The sequence below is a fragment of the Mobula birostris genome, chromosome 2, assembly GCF_030028105.1.
Source record: "Mobula birostris isolate sMobBir1 chromosome 2, sMobBir1.hap1, whole genome shotgun sequence".
NCBI lineage: Eukaryota > Metazoa > Chordata > Chondrichthyes > Myliobatiformes > Myliobatidae > Mobula > Mobula birostris.
Genome location: NC_092371.1, coordinates 52,428,445 through 52,448,536, shown reverse-complemented (window position 1 = coordinate 52,448,536; position 20,092 = coordinate 52,428,445). Strand labels below are relative to the sequence as shown.

The 20,092-nt window shown below is 38.1% G+C and overlaps 1 protein-coding gene across 1 annotated transcript; it reads right to left on the bottom strand.

The window, feature by feature from the left end:
- Positions 1-8,492: 8,492 nt before the first annotated feature.
- On the bottom strand, positions 8,493-10,694 carry rh50 (Rh50-like protein). Its single transcript, XM_072240915.1, has one exon. The coding sequence runs from the start codon at positions 10,594-10,596 to the stop codon at positions 9,166-9,168; it is 1,431 nt and encodes a 476-aa protein (XP_072097016.1). The 5' UTR covers positions 10,597-10,694; the 3' UTR covers positions 8,493-9,165.
- Between the last annotated feature and the right edge of the window lie 9,398 nt (positions 10,695-20,092).

Sequence of the window (20,092 nt, the reverse complement as noted above, 5' to 3'; positions counted from 1 at the left end):
TGGGGCTCGAACTCACGACCTTCAGGTAGCTAGTCCAATGCCTTAACCACTTGGCCACGTGCCCACTAAGTAGTATGTACTGTAGATCTCATTCTAGAAATTTAGTCCCATGCTATTTCTTAGAGCTTGTACTTTGTTCTTTGGCTGGCTCTAGTATTTTAAAGATCCTAACTCTAAAATATTATGGGCTGAAATTTCATAAATATTTAGCCTTAAGGAGCTACCTAAAAAGAGCAACACACAAAATGCTCAAGTAAACCAGCAGGTCAGGCAGTATCTATGGAGTGGAATGAATAGTCAATATTGCAGGCTGAGACCCTTCATCAGGATCACTTTTTACCTGATCAATGGTCTCAGTCTGAAATGTCACCTGTTATTCCCCTCACAGATGCTGCCTGACCTGCTGACTTCCTCCAGCATTTCATGTATTGCTCTGGATTTCCAGCATCTGCAGAGCCTCATGTGTTTATTGTACCAAAGATACGCTAGGCAAAGGACAAAGGAAATTGAAGAGTGGGAAAGTTGTACTTGTTTTTATATTGCATCCACATTTCTTAAATGTTTGCACCTATTCAATGAAACCTCTGCCAAAATTCTCCATTGTTCAGCATACAGGACATAAGAATGTGAGTCTGAATGTCACAACTGAATTTTCGATGCAAGCATATTTAAAGCAATACTTTTGTTTTATTTGGAATTTTTTAGGAAACCTATTTTTTTTTTCAGAGCTAAGACCAACGTTGAACCTTGGGGATCTTTGAATACATTTTAAGAGTATTAGAATGAAGTGGTTAGTAAACATTCAGAATGGCATACTTTCTTGACATACATTGCTAACTGTTGTAAAGGATGGTTGGGAGGGCAGCAACACTTTCTATTCATACAAAGGAGTAAAGATTTGGAGTACAGTACTCACTACACCTACCTCTGCTCCAGAATGGTTATGCAGATTTCTGTTGATCTTACATTACTTATGTCTCACTTTAAGCTCCTAAGGTTCAAGGGAAACCTTGCTATAAATTATCGATGGCTGATTTTGTAAGTTTTGGTGAAACCTGCTGATTTACAGTTTCAGGGAAACAAATGGGCCAGTACCAAGTGAAATGCCTGTGTGGCTGAATTGCTATGTCCATCAAAACAAGTTTAGTATTTTGCAAGTCATCGGTTTCTTCCTTCCTTTGACATTGCATTTCAGTCTTTAAAAAAAACTTTATATGTTTTCTAACAGAACACACTTACTATAGCAAGCTAGCCAAGATGATGGTCTGTGACTTACTGAGATTCTTGAAAATAACTGCTCTCATCCAACCCCTGGTCATACAAAATACTACTTAACATGTTTGGTTTATACCAAGATTCCTTTCAAAACCTAAAACTTTTGTCAAAACACCTGAAGTAAATATCTTTGACTTAAAATAATTTCTATTAAGTAACCTGATTATATGTTTCTTGGTGACATCAACATATAACAGAAAATTGACTAAACAGTATTTATTTAGGTGTTACTGTCGTATTCATACTCCAACATCCCCTGACAAACTGCTATCTAAACTGATTTGGAGAAATAAAACTGTAATAATAAGGGAATAACAACACCAAACACCAGTATTTTGTCTGTTAGACAAAATCAAATTTTAAAAAATTGGATGATGATTCAGCTAAATCCGAAATCAGTTTGACTCTTTAACCAAAAGTCTGTATTTGCTGCTTCCCCTCACTTCTTCACCTCCCACACCCAGCTCCTCCAAAATTTCATCACCTAGATTTTGCAGAACAAGCTGAAAGGCTTCCTTTACTTGCTGCAGAAATCCAGTGACCTATGGACTTTTAAACTATAATTCATTAGCACATAACAGATAAGGTTTCTCTGTTGAATTGCTTTGGATGCAGATTTTCAAATTTGCAAACACATACTGAAAACTAATACAGATTTATGCAATGGTATTCTGACCATGCAGGTCTTTCAGAAAGCAGTACTTCACCTTATAACTCTGTAACAGTGTGGTAGTTCTATTTAATACAAAAGCAAAATATCACAGCTGCTGGAAAGGCAAAAAAAATGAACCAGATGATCCTGCGAAAATTTAGCAGGTCAAGTCAGCTATGAAACAGAGTTAATGTATCCGTCAACTAAACACATTTTGATGGGCAGTCATGCATATGACTCAGCTTTCCTAACAGTGGAAGTTGTTTGATTTACATACAATCATGACAAAATAAGGAACAGAAGTAGGAGTAGCCCTTCCATTTTACTCTCATGAATTGGTGTTGACTCTGGATAGTTCTGTTCTAAGTTGCTAGTTATCACTTCTCAAATAATAGATTCCAGAATTTTTCTTAAAACTCATGTGAGGCTATCTAGTTTACAGTTATGTTTTTGTACTCTCTCCCTTCCTTCTTAAATGGCAAGGTTTTATTTGCTACCTTCCAACCTGAGGGAAACATTCTTGAATCTAATCTCTCTGTGAAGCCACTATCACTTTGCCACTCACTCAAATCAAGGCTTTTATCTCAGTTATTTTCATGCTTCAGTCCAATATTCCCTTAAAATCTAAAAATCTAAAAATCAATCAACCTCTCTCGACTATATTGAGCAAGAAATTTTACAGCCCTCTTTGGAAGAGAATTCCAAGAATTCCAAGAAGCTCCAGTGTGACTTTTCTCATTTTGTGTTTCGGATGGCTTATTACAAAACTGTGATCCTAATTCTAGACTCCCCACCCAACAAAACGCCAAACCTTCATCTATCCTGACAAGCCCTATTAGAGATTTTTTCCTGATGTAAAGAGAGCAACATACAATCTATGTCATTTCTCATTGAACCATTAGCTCACTATCCTAGCAATCAATCAGAAAACTTACAGTGCATTCCTTCTATGTAGGTATATCCATCCTTACATAGGATAGCTAGATCTTCCTCAGTATATCAGAAATGGACTCACCACAATTCTATGTAGTTGGAGCGAGATGTCCCTTTGTAATCAAAACCACTTCCAATAGGATTTATCTTCCTAATTGCTTGCTTACTTGCATGTTAACTCACAAGATTTCATGTACAAGGACACTCAGCTTCCTCTGAGCATTGCACCATTCCATATTTCATCATTTCTATTCTTTTCTAGGTGTATGAACTCCTATTTTTTCATATTATTTTCTATCTGTCATGCTTTTTTATTCACTTGCCCTGTCTGTATCTCCTTGAAGCCTCTCTGAATGCTACTCACAGCTCATACTGACATTCAGTTTTGTATTGTTAGCAAAATTGGTTACCTCATCCAACTGACTCATAGATATAGATAAAAAATCAGCTGAATCCATTCAATATGCTACAAGTTCACACTCTCCTATCTCATAAATGACCAATTTATTCCTGCACTACTATCTTCTGTCCATTAACCAACTCTCATTGAGAAACTGTATATTGCTCCCATTACAGCATGTGCAAGTTTTGTTCAATAACCCCTTTGGTGACAACTTATCAAAGTCTAAATATACCACAATAGAAGGTCTCCCTCACAAACCTGACAATAACAAATTCAGAAAAATCTAATAGATATATCACAGCTGATTCAATTTTCATAAATCTGTGTTGACTCTGGATGACACTAGAATTCTGTTCTAAGTTGCTACTCATGGCTTCTTAAGTAATAGGTTCCAATATTTTCCCGGCAATTCATTTGAGGCTACCTAATAAATGGTTATTCTCTCTTCCTCCCTTTCTTGAAGGGTAAAGCTAACCTGCAACCTGAAGGAACCATTTGGAGATCTATCAGTGCACCCATTATCTCCCTAATCATCCCAATCAAAACCCTAAGATGCAGTTCATCTTCTTTGGGGACATGTCACCTTTCAGTTGTATTACGTAATTGAATCCTTTTTTTAACCAATGATCATTCCTTTGTAATTTCTCACTCACATTAGACCTTTAGTCCCTTACCATTTCCAGGAGGTTCACTGTGTATCCTTTCATGAAAGCGGGAACAAAATATCTATTTAATTTCTTTGCCATTTCTTTATTCCCAAAATTATAAATTCTTCTGCCTTAGTCTCTAAGAGGATCACATTAAATTTAGCTAGTCTTTTCCTTTTAACACCCTTATAGAAATTCTTACCATGTTTTTATATTTCTTATTTTCCTCCTTTTCTACCCTAACTTTCTTTTTTCATGCCAATGCCACAGTCCACCTTTAGTGAATTCTCAAATTTTCCCAATTTCCAGCCTTACTAGATCCACTTTTGTGGCAGTATTTTTTTTCCATTGATATCAATAAATTATTTTCATAGCTACTGATGGACTACTTTTCCTGTTGATATTTTTTTTTTGTCCTAAAGAGATATGGACCACTTATAAACCTTTAACTATTTTTTAAAAAAATAACTATTGTTTTTTTCCCTAGCAAATCCCTTTGATAATAGCTTGTCAGTGTACCATAGCTATATCATACCACATGTCTTTAATAGTTTGCTTTGTTTAAACCTAAGACCCTAAGTTTCAAAATAACTTTCTTTTTTTGGGTAATATCCTCTTAAACTCAGCACAGCGTGCAAATTACCCTCTTCCCTTATACAATCTGCTGAACTAGAAAACTATCTCACAAATGTTTATTTATTGACAATTTCCACCATTTTCTGCTTTGTTTGTAAGACTTTTTTGACATAACATTGCAGCTTCTAATGAAATAACTCTCAGGAATTTTCTATTGATATAATCAATATAACACCAGTTCTTGTATATAATCCCTTACACAGAGCAAAGTAGCAGTTGGGTGGAATTACTGAGCCCTAGCTGCATAGTCAATGAGAATAGACTTTTTCCTTATTTCCTATGATATTAAAAAAAGACTATTCAGTCCCTTTTTGTTAGGCAGGCTCACAATGCAATCCTATTCCACTGTTAATTTTCTATATAACCAATTCCTTCTGCATTCCAAACAATTCTACACCATAATACATAGGGATATTTTTACAGTGACCATTTAACCTACCAACCCCAAACTAACCCTTAGTACACGGGAGAAAACTGGAAACACAATGGAAATACACATGGTCAGAGGAAAAGCATGTAAGCTTTACAATGAAAGCTCCAGAACTGAACTTAGGTCACTGGGTTGTGAGACAAGAAAAGGGGCAAAGGTCCTGTTAATATCTGCTCAATGCATCCTGACTCACTTTTAATTATTATATTTCATATGGATATTGCGTACTATCTTGATAAAGCATGTTCAGACATTTATCTACTTCTGCATGGTGGAATCTTAAATTCAAAAGTGCATGTAGGGCAGTTTATCTAGAGGACTATAGGCACTGATTGTGGAAATAATAAATTATTAAAGATCAAGTCCCTTGAAATTTGGTACACACCTTGCATTCCAGTTATGCAATTGGTAGTTAGTGCTCTAATAAACTTTAATATTTTTTTCTGGGATTTGGCCCTTTTACAGATGTGGCAATCAACTTTCTACTTGCCAAACCAAATGGCAGCACTGTAGGATTTTTTAACATGCTATCTAATTAAGAACATTCCATTGTATCACTCCAATGGAGAGCTTCCCAACTTTAAGCAAGTGAGTTCAAATGTGTTTAATTTTAAGCTTTTTTGTTAACACCTTCTATAAAACCACAGATCTTATTTACAGTAAGGAGATATCATCTGAACTTCAAAATAAAAATATTTCAGCTGGCCTCTCTATGAGCAACTAAGATTTATTAGTAAACACTAGTATTCAGAGCGGAGAACAAAGATATGGTATCGTGGAATAATTTCATCAGGGTGATGTTCACATTATCAAGCAATTACAACATGATGTATGCCTGTTTAACACTTTCCTTTTCAGCTACTTACAGCCAGTGAAAATGAATATTGATATGTTGGGAAAACGGGGCCCCCATCTCAACAGGTCAACATCAGCAAACAAATGATTTAATAATGATCAATGTTACAATCCAAAATGAAAATTAAAAAAAAGGAAAAAAAAATCCCTATTGTAGAATCATCTTTTTTCATGAATATGCTGATCAAAGATGCCTTGCATTATGATACAGAGAGGAAGTATCTGAGAGAGGAATAGGAAATCACATACACTATGGTTAGAGAATCTACATTGATGAATATCTTTTTCATAGCTAGCTCACACAAATGATATTACCAAAATGGACTGCAGTATTAGAGTACTGAGGGAGAAAACGTGATATGGTAAACATCTTTCTGTGTCTTGATAAAGTAGTCTGTAATGAGAATAGAGTTGGAATTGAGTGTATGCATCAGAAATAGAACTTTGCTTATTTCCTAGCCATTGCCAATTCAGTTCTGAAGTTATTGCTTAACTATCTTATTATTAGGCTGGTGGAACTTCTTTTGTTATGATTTGATTATATTCCATTATTTCGTGATTAACCAACACAATTTGAATTCACCCACTGTACCGTTGGAGAAGATAACTGAAACATATTTACTTCTAAAATGCACATAATAAAGTATAATTGTTTTCACAAGGAAAGGAAATGTCAATAACCAAAATTTACCTGTAAGCTCGTTAAATCCAAAATATATTTAATATCCAATCTTATATGTAAAATCTATACAGACTTAGAAAGACACTGAAGAACATCCAGCTAAGTGATTCAAAAGGCACACAAAAGGTAAAGGACAGTAAAGATAGCAAATCACATAATAACTTAAAACAAAACTTGAAATGTATAGGGTACAAAGAAAGCTAAGGAATGAAAATTTAGGGAAAAGAAAGTCAAACAGAACTACAATAACAACAGAGAAATCAGAACTCTAGTATAGCTTGGTCTGAAAAAGAAGTGAACAGAGATTTGGATGATTAACATAAAAAGGAGTCAGCTTAAAACTGCAGTAATGGAAGCAAAGATTCTTCACAGAAAATAGTAAGGTTCTCATAGCTTCTTCAAAAAAACCAATAAGTTTCTTTTCTCACATCTTAGAAATCTGTCAGTTATGGGGGAAAACTGACAGATTTCTGAAACTTTATAGATTCATGAGGCTGAAAAGATATGGTTAAAAGGGAAACTAGAAAATCTAGTACTTGATTCACTCGAACACTGAAGAGTAAAGGTGCAGATTTGACAGAGAGGGAAAGTGATGAGTAATTATTTCTGAGTCAATAGTGTATGTTATGGGTTAGAGAAGCTAATGTTAGAAAAATAGTTCATTTAATCAACATAGAATGTTGGTACTGGTCAAATGAATGCTGAAGCCATATCAGTCATGGCATTAAAAGATAATTGAATCACCAAATGAAGAAGAGAAAAAAATAAGGTCATAAAAAAAGAAACCAGTATAAAATTTTGGAGCAAACGATGCCTTAAATATAGGCCCAGCTACACGGGTAGAGTAGCTTTGTGTGATGCCATAATATTTAGGTCTCCATAGTATATTGGACACTATATGGTTGCATATTTGATTCACCTAGATTATTTGGGAGAAAAACAATAAGCAATTAGTACAATAACTTTAAACAAAATGTAAAATGGATAAGGTACAAAGATAGAAACTTTTTTAAAGTTCCTGAACCATGGGGAGAAATGCTAAAGAAGAATGTGCTAACTTGGCATAAATATGTTTTCATACAAACTAACAGAATAACAAATCTCTGAAGACAAACATTCATTTATATAGCAACTTACATGATTTCAAGACTTCCCAATGTACTTTAAAGCCAGCAAAATATTCATGATGAGTGGTCAGTATTGTACGGAAATGGGACAACTGGAAAGGGCTATGAGTATGAGGAGTGAAAAGGGGAAAACAGCTGACTTTACATTTTTACAGTGAAAAAACTGGTGTTAAATGCAGAATGAAATGAAGAAAGATGGAAGATTAATCATAACCAATAGGGAAGTGATCTGAATTATATTTTAAATACTTTTTGATACAATTGCTGACAACTTACAAAGTTACAGGGTCTGGAAACAGAGGCTACAGGCCTTAAGGGCAAAGAAGGGGCAATGTAAAAGGGAAATGAAGGAAAGTCCCCTTGACGATTCAGTTGGCAAATATGAAGCAGGTTGATGTGGAAACATCAGGAAACACCAGCTTTTATTTCAGTCTGTGGTATGTTTACTCCTTGATGCTAATATTTCTGTGACTCCTACAGAAGATAAATGATGAGCTGGTGTCAGGACTGGAATGGGGAGGTGAAGGTGGTGTAATGGGTAGTGGAAGCAAGAGGTTGGAAAATGCATGGACTGAGTGGTTTTACATCAAGTTAATGACAGGACGTGGCATGGATACAAACTTCTCTCCCATGGTGAACTGAATACCCTGCCAATATTCATTATCTAGGTTATTTGTGGAATATTCTGGAAGATCCTGAAGAACTGCACCTTTTAGGCAAAGGTGCGGGGACAACAAAGTCAAAACAGATATATTTACATATTTGAGTAAAAAGGAATACTGAAGCATAATCAGTTACATTTAAAAAATTGTTGGAAATATTGTACCCAGGAAATTACTGAACACTGAATCATTGTGTTTGAACAACTTTATTTGAATTTCTTAAAACTATTCATTACCTTATTCATTGCAAATAAAATTCTTTTAATTTTGTCTGGTCTAAAAAGTTGCTATTAAAATCTTATAGTGTGAAGTTAAAGAGCAATCAGTTACTGACTTATAAAAAGGAAAAATGGAAACTCACTCTTACACAAGCACTGGCTGAGTGTCTCGTCTGGACAGAGTTGGCCTGGCAGGTAGCACTGAGATTGACATTTATGATTAGCGTGTCACAGCGTGTTAAGAAGCAGGTACCACAGACTTGTAAATTTATGCCTCATTCGCCGTATGTTGTAGGTGGGAAAATAGGGCAAATCATTTTTAAACAAGTATGAGAAACATTTTCTGATTCACATTCCGAGTAATGTTTTAGTCTAAAGCTCAGATAAGAATATGCAGGAGTTGTGAATGATTTTTGGAGGAGTGAGCACGTCCTGATTTTTCAATCACTTATAATATAAGGCGTTCCGCGATGCCAAACAGTAATTTTCAACTCAATTCGGGTTAAAGGCTTCTCTTTAATAAGTATATCTGGTAAAGCATTGGACAATTAGCTTAAAATATGCAGACCACAGCGTGTGTTTCTATCGCTGCACGTCCAGAAAACTGACGCAAGATCGATGCACGTGCATCCTAAGTAGTTGAAATCAAACTGGAAATTTAAGGCGTTGATCGTTGTTCGCATTATTTTTATCACTAAATTCAAATTCTTCTTTCTCTTCCACTTCTGGCATTTCAAAATAAGGGCCGTCGTTGAAGCAATACTCGTCTTTTGGCTGGGCTAGGCAGGGTAGTTTCAGTATGAAGCCGGTGATGGTCCCTCCCAGGACAGCGATGCCTAAACACACACCCATTGCCGCTAGTTGATACTGTGCTTGGTCCCATGCGGTTCGCCCACTTCCAGCCTTCAGTTGCGGCAGCACCCGGACCAGTTCGGCCAACCTCACGTCGCCTTGCTTGGGGACTCTTTCGGGGAAGGTATCATACAAGCCGTGGCCGTACATCTCATCACTTGTCAATAGGATAGTCACAATGCCGCCTATCGCCCCTATGAAGCCGGGAATGCCGTGCAGGTTATTGATACCACATACGTCTTGGATTTTGAGTCTTTTTGCCAGGAAGGGTGACAAGTATTTAAATCCCAACGTGCAGAGGACGGAAGCGATGCAACCTAAGGTGAATGCCCCGGCTGGAGTGACCATCATATCAGCAGCAGAGCCCACCGCCACGCCACCGGCCAAGGCAGCGTTCTGGATATGAGCGATGTTAATTTTGCCGCGCTTGTCCAGTAGGCTGGATATAGCGAAGGTGGTGAGGGTACACGAGCTGAGCCCTATGTAAGTGTGGAGCACAGCGCGATGTTGGCCGTCTCCAGTCGATGCAAAGACTGAGTTAAAACTTGGCCAGAAGACCCAGAGCAACAGGGTCCCCAGCATGGCCAATTTATCGGAGTTATAGTCTGGGCCCTCGTCCTTGTGCCCGTCTTTTAAACCAGGTCTGTATAACACCGTGGTGACACTTAGCCCGAAATAGCAAGCAAACAAGTGGATGGTGATAGACCCCCCGACGTCCTTGATTTTTAGCAGTTCTATAATAATCCACTCGGTTGCAGTGAATATTGGGACTTCCAGAAGAGCTAGAATGAGGATCTGCACGGGGCTGGTTTTGCCGAGCACGGCTCCGAAGGAGATCATGACAGTGGCACAGACGGCTTCAGCCGTCAGCAGGTTGTATACCCCGATGTGGATCTTGCCCTCGTAGAAGTGATAGAACCAGCCTTGCACTAGCAGAGCCCACTGAACGGAAAACACCGCTATCATAAAAGTGAAGGCGATTCCTCCGTAACCGTACTTCTTTAGGAAGCCCATGAGGAGTCCAAAGCCCACAAAGATCATCACCTGGATGTCTTGGAAAACAGGGAAGATTGCATAGAGTTGGTTACGGCTGTGATCAGTCTCATTGCCCTGGGCGGCAGCATCGGAGTGGTCATCATAAGTCACAAACAGTGCGATCAGCACAAGTAAAATCCCTTCCAGGAATATTACTAGGAAGGGCAGTCGGCACCGTACAGCGGACATCTCCCCCCTGAGGTTGTACAACAAAAGCTCCGCGGACTGTGTAGCGGTTTCAGCTGGTTTAGCACTGGTCACCCTGCGCCAGCCTGGTGTTTCTTCGCGTCCTAGCGCTGTCTGTAAAGGGCACCTGAAACTGCGCTTTTATATCCCGAAGGGAGCACGTGACTTGAACTTTGCTCATTCACTACACCGGCTTATTTTTTCATTAGTTAAAAAGTATAAATAATAAATTATTTGCTTTCCTAGTTAGATTCCCCGCCCCCCCCCCCCACCCCCACCCCCACCAAATTACTTTCCAAAGAGTTACGGCGGACTGGTCAACGACCAGCCAGATTTTGTGCGACACTTTCGAACGCTAGTTGACAAAGTAGTTTTCGAAGTGGATCTTTAATTATTTCTACTCGAAGCAGACTCGTTCCTGTTTGCAGAGCAGTCGGACTCCCCACAGCGGTTTGAACTGGATTGTGGAAAGACTTGCTTTTATTAATAGTCTGGAACGTTTGTGAAATTGCTGTATACTGTAGTTTCTTCATGCCAGCTTGCCTCCACCATTCTTCGTGGTCGGTTTATCACCCATCGAGGTAAGTCGTAGTTCATGGTACCAGATGGCAGCGATTAGATAAACTATTATATATGGAACATGATGTCTACTGAAATGGAAGCCGGTACTTACCTACACCACCTGAAGAACTGTCTTGGTGTGTTCATGCTCGAATTGCCCACTGGTTGCATGATAATAATCCGTGGAGATTTACGAACGTGCTTATAAGTCACATTTATTGCAGACTTTTTGCACTGCTGTAAAATGTTGGGGAGACGGCTGAAATGTCAATTTCTTGTATGAACCAAACCTCATAGCTTCTTTTAGGAACCTATGCTGTAGTCAGCAAAACCGGCAGCATTGTCATATCAAACGTCTGATCTTCAACGAATCACAGAGCAATGAAAAAAAGCTTCCATTTATATAACACCTTTCACAAGTTAGACCATAAAACATAGGAGTAGAATTAGGCCATTCTGCCCATCGAATCTGCACCGCCATTCCATCACGGCTGATTTATTATCCCTCTCAATCCCATTTCCTGCCTTCCCCCCGTAAACTTTGGCACCGTAACTGTTTAAGAAATTATTAATCTCTGCTTTAAATACACTCGATGACTTGACCTCCACAGCCGTCTGTAGCAATGAATTCCACAGATGCAACTCAATCTGGCTAAAGAAATTTCAGATGTTATGAAACATTACTCTGTCGACAATTGGATGAGCCTTGCATTTTTGCGGCTCTCGCCATTCAGCTATTGTTCGTTGGTTATGTGTTGTGACGTATGACGTGGGCGATCATGATCTTTTCATAAATGTTCTTGGCAAATTTTGCCAAGTGGCTTGCCATTGCCTTCTTCTGGGTAGTATCTTTACAAGACGGGTGGCCCCAGCCATTATCAATAATCTTCAGAGGTTGTATGCCTGGCATCAGTTGTCGCACGAGCAGGACTTGTGATACGCACCGGCTGCTCATACGACCACCCACCAGCTGCTCCTATAGCTTTACCTGCCCCTGGTTGGGGGGGGGGGGGTTGTGGAGTCTAACCTTGCTTAAGGGTGACTTGCAGGCTAGCGGAGGAAACTAGCGCCTTACATCTCCCTTGGTAGAGACGTTTCTCCGCACCGCCAGTCCCATTCATCCATAAGCTCCGTAATGTACTGCGCAGAGGGCTGAGGATGACTGTTCTTCCAGCAGTATTGCCCACTGCAATATTAAGAGGAATACAGTAGTTAGAGTGGACAGCCAGCGCCTCTTCCCCAGGGCACCACTGCTCAATACAAGAGGTCATGGCTTTAAGGTAAAGGGTGGGAAGTTCAAGGGGGATATTAGAGAAAGTTTTTTTTACTCGGGGAATGGTTGGTGCGTGGAATGAACTGCCTGAGTCAGTGGTGGAGGTAGATACACTAGTGAAATTTAAGAGACTACTAGAGAGATATATGGAGGAATTTAAGGTGGGGGGGGGTATACGGGAGGCAGGGTTTAAGGGTCGGCACAACATTGTGGGCCGAAGGGCCTGTACTGTGCTGTACTGTTCTATGTTTTATTTTTTATGTTCATTCATTGTTGATCAACTGTGAGTACAAAGTCAACTTGCTGAGTTCAGTCTGCCTTTTTCTGACGTCAATATAGACATAAATATCTGCCGTGTATTCCTAGCATGGCGAATGGGAATGGTAAGTAAATTACTTGATTTTTAGTTAAAAGAGTTCATTTTTTAAACTACCGTGCAAGACGAACGACAAGATTTATTAAGTGGCTCTAAAATTTATATTCTCTTAGATAATCGTAAATGCAATTAAAATCTTAAAGTGCCTCCCATTCTGCATGCTTTGCTCTGTCCAAAGGTGTTGATTGACTTTTCACTGACCAATTACGATAACTTATTCACACCCTTTCACTGTGTGATAATATTTGGTGTTCTTGATCCTTGCCCACTTCATCTTTCTCAAGTCTATGTCACTCAGTAACTCACAGGCAAAGGTGAAGCTTCTGTAATTACACAAATCCATAATGTCTCTAGAAGTCACGATGGTTTCTGTCCAAGTAGATCACTCGACTGATGGTTAAGATTTCTGTCCAGTACTCCCACCCTGGGGTCCACAGACCCCCTACTTAATGATATTGGTCTATGGCATTAAAAAAAAAGGCAGTGGACGCCTGAGTTAGGTGAACCAGAAATTTCGCTAAAGGAAAATGACAACATATAAGTTTTTATTCAATCAAGACACTTCTTACCATTACATCCATCCCTCTACCTAATGTGCACCCAGGTGAACTGTTCCATCCAAGTGCAGACGTCTTATTGTTGAGCCTTATTTTTGCATTCTCTTTGACTCTTTAAAGATCAGGATATCATATCTGACCACCTTCTGCATGCAAAAGCCCTTCCTCTCCAACCACCTACCCCACCTAATTCATCCCTCCCTCCAATGTTGCTAGCCTTGGGCTAGCAGTCATTTTAACAGTCATTAATCTTAATGTTGTTTTTCCAACAAGTTAGACCTCATTTAGGAGTAAATATTTGAAAAAGTTACCTATATAGGAATCCATCATCTAGCCTACTTGCTTTCAGCATGGTTACAAAATAACTTTCTGAATCATTATTTAATGCTAACAAATCGAAATATGATTTCTCCTTATCGGCCTTCTGAATTCTACCTTCCTCATATTTTAACATTTAAGAGTTAGAGTTGCTTTTTTGCCACCTTAGCCACTTTTGCCAGTGAAATTTAGAATTTAAAGTCCTCTTCAGGGTTGAAATTAGCTTTCTTTTCCCCTAATCCTCCCTTCTGAATTTCTTTTCCTGGCATTATCAATGGTAGGTCCCAGTTCTGGTTATAATTAGATTATCTATGGAAATACATAGTACTATAGTTAGGAAATGCTATGTTGTGAGAAGGTGTAGTCGTCAGAGGAAAGAAGACTCTGTGTGCATGAACAAGACATAGAAACATAGAAAATAGGTGCAGGGGTAGGCCATTCGGCCCTTTGAGCCTGTACCACGATTCAGTATGATCATGGCTGATCTTCCAACTCAGAACCCTGTACAGTACCTGCCTTCTCTCCATACCCCCTGATCCCTTTAGCCACAAGGGCCGTATCTAACTCCCTCTTAAATATAGCCAATGAACTGGCCTCAACTATTTCCTGTGGCAGAGAATTCCATAAGTTCACCACTCTCTGTGTGAAGAAGTTTTTCCTCATCCCAGTCCTAAAAGGCTTCCCATTTATCCTCAATCTGTGACCCCTCGTTCTGGACTTCCCCAACATCGGGAACAATCTTCCTGCATCTAGCCTGTCCAATCCCTTTAGAATTTTATAAGACAGTTAATTTGCTTCTGGAACAGCAGTGATTGTGCTTCAAAATAATTACATGATATGACTTTCTTGGTGAATATGAGAGTGTAAGAGATGCTATGTAAATTTAACTCATCTATTTCCTTGCCCTGGACCTGTCCATTCCCACTAACATCAATGACACTTCAGATATCCTCTGCCATTTCAACAGTTTCCAATTCCCAAGTCCCTAATATAAATTTTGTATCACAGCCAAACAATCCCTCTTTACAAATGATCTGATGAAGGACCCCAAAACTAAAATGAGAACAGTTTTTCTTTCGACTGATACCACATGACCTGCTTAGCATTTCCAGCATTTTTTTATCATTTTATTTTGGGGCTCTAGTATCTGCAGATTTTTTGTTATTAATTATTTTACTGTTGATGATAAAGTGCATGAACAACAATGACTTTGTTTTTAACAGCTGTGTTGAGGCAAAACAGGTAGTTCAAGAATGCAGAGAATAGCTGACTTATTTTTTCAAAACAATAGCATGTTAGTTGAACATCTCTATGTAAAGCTAATACCTTTTACATGGCAGCTCTCTCTCACTACTGCACTTGAATAGTATCCCACCACTAAGCACATCTTTCCTTCCCCCCCTCTCTCTGCATTCCGCAGGGATCGCTCCCTACACAACTCCCTTGTCCATTCGTCCTCCCCATCCCTCCCCACTGATCTCCCTCCTGGCACTTATCTGTGTAAGTGGAACAAGTGCTACACATGCCCTTACACTTCCTCCCTTACCACCATTCAGGGCCCCAAACAGTTCTTCCAGGTGAGGCAACACTTCACCTGTGAGTCGACTGGGGTGATATACTGCGTCCGGTGTTCCCGATGTGGCCTTTTATATATTGGCGAGACCCGACGCAGACTGGGAGACCACTTTGCTGAACATCTACGCTCTGTACGCCAGAGAAAGCAGGATCTCCCAGTGGCCACACATTTTAATTCCACATCCCATTCCCATTCTGACATGTCCATCCACGGCCTCCTCTACTGTAAAGATGAAGCCACACTCAGGTTGGAGGAACAACACCTTATATTCCGTCTGGGTAGCCTCCAACCTGATGGCATGAACATCGACTTCTCTAACTTCCGCTAAGGCCCCACCTCCCCCTCGTACCCCATCTGTTACTCATTTTTATGCACACATTCTTTCTCTCACTCTCCTTTTTCTCCCTCTGTCCCTCTGAATATACCTCTTGCCCATCCTCTGGGTCCCCCCCCCCCCCGTCTTTCTTCCTGGACCTCCTGTCCCATGATCCTCTCGTATCCCTTTTGCCTATCACCGGTCCAGCTCTTGGCTCTATCCCTCCCCCTCCTGTCTTCTCCTATCATTTCGGATCTCCCCCTCCCCCTCCAACTTTCAAATCCCTTACTCACTCTTCCTTCAGTTAGTCCTGACGAAGGGTCTCGGCCTGAAACGTCGACTGCACCTCTTCCTAGAGATGCTGCTTGGCCTGCTGCGTTCATCAGCAACTTTGATGTGTGTTGCTAGTATACCTCCTGGTGTTTATGCATTACATTTTGCACTTCTTATTCTGCCCAACTTTAAAAAACACCTTGAAATCTCACCAATGTACATGAACCATATCTCTAACATGTCTTACTGTTGTCTTTTTCCTTCCAGCATCGGTAAGTGTCTTGGAATATACATCTACAAGTTCTCCACTCATATTGTCACAAAGTATTTGCGTGCTTTGACAACGACAACAGGTTATTTTTATGTGGAATCATCTACCAAATCCAATGCTGTAGATATTTGATGGTTGACCATGCACATTGGATAAAAGCTAAGACTAGCAATTTCTGTGTTTTGTTTTCTAAACTGTGGGAAATACAGGCTAACAGAGCAGTATACAGTGCTTTGATTGTGCTTTAAGTTATTGCAGTCATGAATCCCACGTAGGCTTTTATTCTGTACTGCTCAGTGGAACTCCACACTGGATAAATAGTCCAAGGTAAATATAGTACAATTGAAATTTTAATTTTTTATTAGAAAAATATCAAAATTATTTTTCTTAACATCAGAGTCCACTCTGCACTTTGTGCATAAAGTATAACAAATCAACTGAATTGGATTTAAAGTTAATTGATAATGAACTGGTGATATATTTTATGATGGAGTAAACGGAATAACTTAAATTTCTATAATTCCATACAACTTAAGCATAGCAATAATAATACTGTCTAATGTTTACAGGCTGAATGAGGATCTTTGCATATTCTTCAATATTAGTCCAAAAGCTAAAACTGATGAAATGTTTTTGCTACAATGCATCCTTAGAATCAGTTTCTGTGTTAGAATCAGGTTTATTATCACTGACATATGTTGCATGATTTGTTGTTCTTCACATGAGATTATGCTTCAGGTTGAACTAGACTATTCAGAAATTCAGTATGTTACCTGGTCTCCTCATTTATCAATTGAACTCTTAATTTTTCTCTCTATTATAAAAACTGACTTCTTCCAATGTGTAATATTTGTCTCCGTTCTTGGCTCAAATAATTTATTGCTGAAGCTTTCTTTCATACTTTCAATATACTGCCACTGAAAATCTGAAATGAGAATAGAATATCTGAAAATACTCAGTGAGTCAGACAGCATTTGTGGTGGAATTATCAGAACAGATACATGGAGCAGCAGTTACTTTGGTTCTTCTCAGGGCTATTTTCCTCTTTTTCTAAGTGCATTGATAACTCTGTTCTGATGGTTTCCTGGAAGATATCCACACTGTTAAACTCAGTAATATTGGTTTATTAAAAACTCACTCAATGGTCCCACAGTTTTTAAAATTGTTCAAATTCATTCACATGTTCCTCCTTCCAAATACTGTAAATGCTTATTGCCCCACAATTCACTGCTGAAGTGTTGACCTGAGTTTCATGTCATTCAGAACAGAATCAGATTCATTTGAAATTGCTTTAATTTTGCCCCTGTAGAGTCAATGAATAATTTTATACAATTGCACTTATATACAATTGACATAGAGTCCATTTGGGGACACTTGATCATGTATGTGCCCAGTTCCATTTGTGCTTGCAATTCATGAAATAACTTGTCAACCAGTCTTTTTTTTCATCATTAAACAATGGTGACCTTTGAGACCAAAGACTGCTCTGGTTCAATGGACAAATTCAGATAGTTTAGTTGATTAAACATTGACTGAGAACCAATTGTTAAAAAGGAAAGCTCTAAAGATAATACAAAAACAGTTTCAAACAGTAGCAAGCTTGAAATATTTTGCAGTAATCATAAAAAAAAATCTGTGAATGATAGCAGTGAAGATGATTGCAGCATTCTGGGCCAGAGTGAGGTCACAGTTTGATTCCTGGCTCCATATTCATATTTTAGTAGAATGCTTCATTATAGCTTTGAGGTTATTTGGTTAAATATTAATATGATCCAACATTAAATATACAATGTCTTAAGGATTTAAACCTAAAATTTTTTCCATGATATTGGTTGGATATAAAGTCAGAGAGGTAGGTAGCGTAATAATTAAAATTTTCTTATTTGTAAATATCTAAAAAATGGGATCTGGGCAAATTATATTTGTTGGACAACTGTTCAAAAGACATGAAACAGTTATCCAAGAATGAGTCATGAAAGCATATTATACCCTTCATCTTCCATATCAAAAAAGCTTGATCCATAACAGAAGGTTGGGAAAAAAATTAGATATAATAGGGCTTGATAAAATAAATTTGTTCAAACCAAAAAATTTACGAAATTGAAACCATATTCGTAGTGTATGTTTAACTATTGGATTAACCATTAGTTTATTCAATTTAGAGAGAACAAAGGGAAGTGAAGCTCCTTAAATAGAAACCAATGAAAACTTTTGTACAGAGTAACATTCAAGGTTTCCCCATTGTGGACTTGGGATTATATCCCAATCTTGTGTCCAAAATATTAAATATCGAATATTAATTGCCCAGTAGTAAAATCTTAAATTCGGCAATGCCAAACTACCGTCTTTTTTGGGCTTCCGTAAGTATTTTTTACTTAATCTGGGATTTTTATTCTGTCATATATAAGAGGAAATTTTAGAATCAACAGTATCAAAAAAGGATTAAGGAATAAAAATTGGTACCGCTTGAAATAGATATAAAAATTTAGGTAGAATAATCATTTTAATAGCATTGATTCGGCTGATCAATGATAAAGATGATGGGGACCATTTAGTAAACAATTGTTTAACCTGATTAATTAACGGTAAAAAATTGAACTTAAATAAGTCCTTATGCTTCTTAGTAAGTTTAACACCCAGATAAGTAAAATAGTCAGTAATCAATCTGAATGGTGAACGTCTATAAATGGAAACCTGCATATTTAATGGGAAAAGTTCACTCTTACTAAGATTCAATTTGTACCAGAAAAGTTGTTAAACTGAGCAAGCAGAGCTAAAACTGCCAGAATGGATTTCTCAGGGTTGGAGATATATAATAATAGATCATCTGCATATAATGATAGTTTGTGTATCTCATTCCCGCAGGTAATGCCAAATATATTAGGTGAGTCACGAATAGCAATAGCTAAAGGTTCCAGAACAATATTGAATAATAATGGACTAAGAGGGCAACCCTGCCTGGTACCACAAAATAACTGAAAAAATGGAGATCTTTGATTATTGGTAAATATAGAAGCCAAAGGAGTAAGGTATATCAATTTAATCCAAGATATAAATATCGGACTAAAATTGAATTTTTCGAGCGTATTAAACAAATATGTCCATTCGACTCTGTCAAAAGCCTTCTCAGTGTCCCTTGAAATGACGCATTCTGGAGTTCTAGATGAAGAGGTATAAACAATATTCATTAATCTCCTAATATTAATCTCCTAATAACGATTTTTAATAAATCCAGTCTGGCCAACGGAAATAATTGAGGCAATACTTTCTCCAGTCTAGTTGCCAGTATTTTTGAAAAAATCTTGGAATCCACATTTAACAAGGATATAGGCCTATATGATGCACATTCAGTAGGATCCTTAGCTTTTTTAAGAATTAGTGAAATAGAAGCTCGATAAAAAGATTATGGTAATTTTCCTATAAATAATACATCCTTATCAGAAGGGTTTAATAACAATTATTTATGATATAATTATGAAAATACAGCCAGGTATATCGGATAAAATTAAAAATGAATGGGAAAGGGAACTTCAACTTCACTTACCTATAGAGAAATGGGAGAAAAATTTTCAATTAGTTAGCTCTTCCTCTATATATGCTAAACATACATCGATACAATTTAAGGTGGTACATAGGGCTCATATGTCTGAAGATAAACTAGCTCAATTTTACTCCCATATAAATCCTGTTTATGACAGATGTAGCTTCTTTGACTCATATGTTCCGGTCTTGCCCTCTTTTGGAAAAATTTTGGAAAGATATTTTAAATATTATTTCAACAGTTTTGTGCATTGATTTACAACCTCACCCAATTACTGCAATTTTCGGTTTACCGATGACGGATCATGGCTCTTTATCCTCCTCAGCTTGTCAGATGATCGCATTTGTTACATTAATGGCTCGAAGATCCATCTTATTGAATTGGAAAGAGACTAATCCCCCTACTACATTTCAATGGTTTTCCCAAACCATATCATA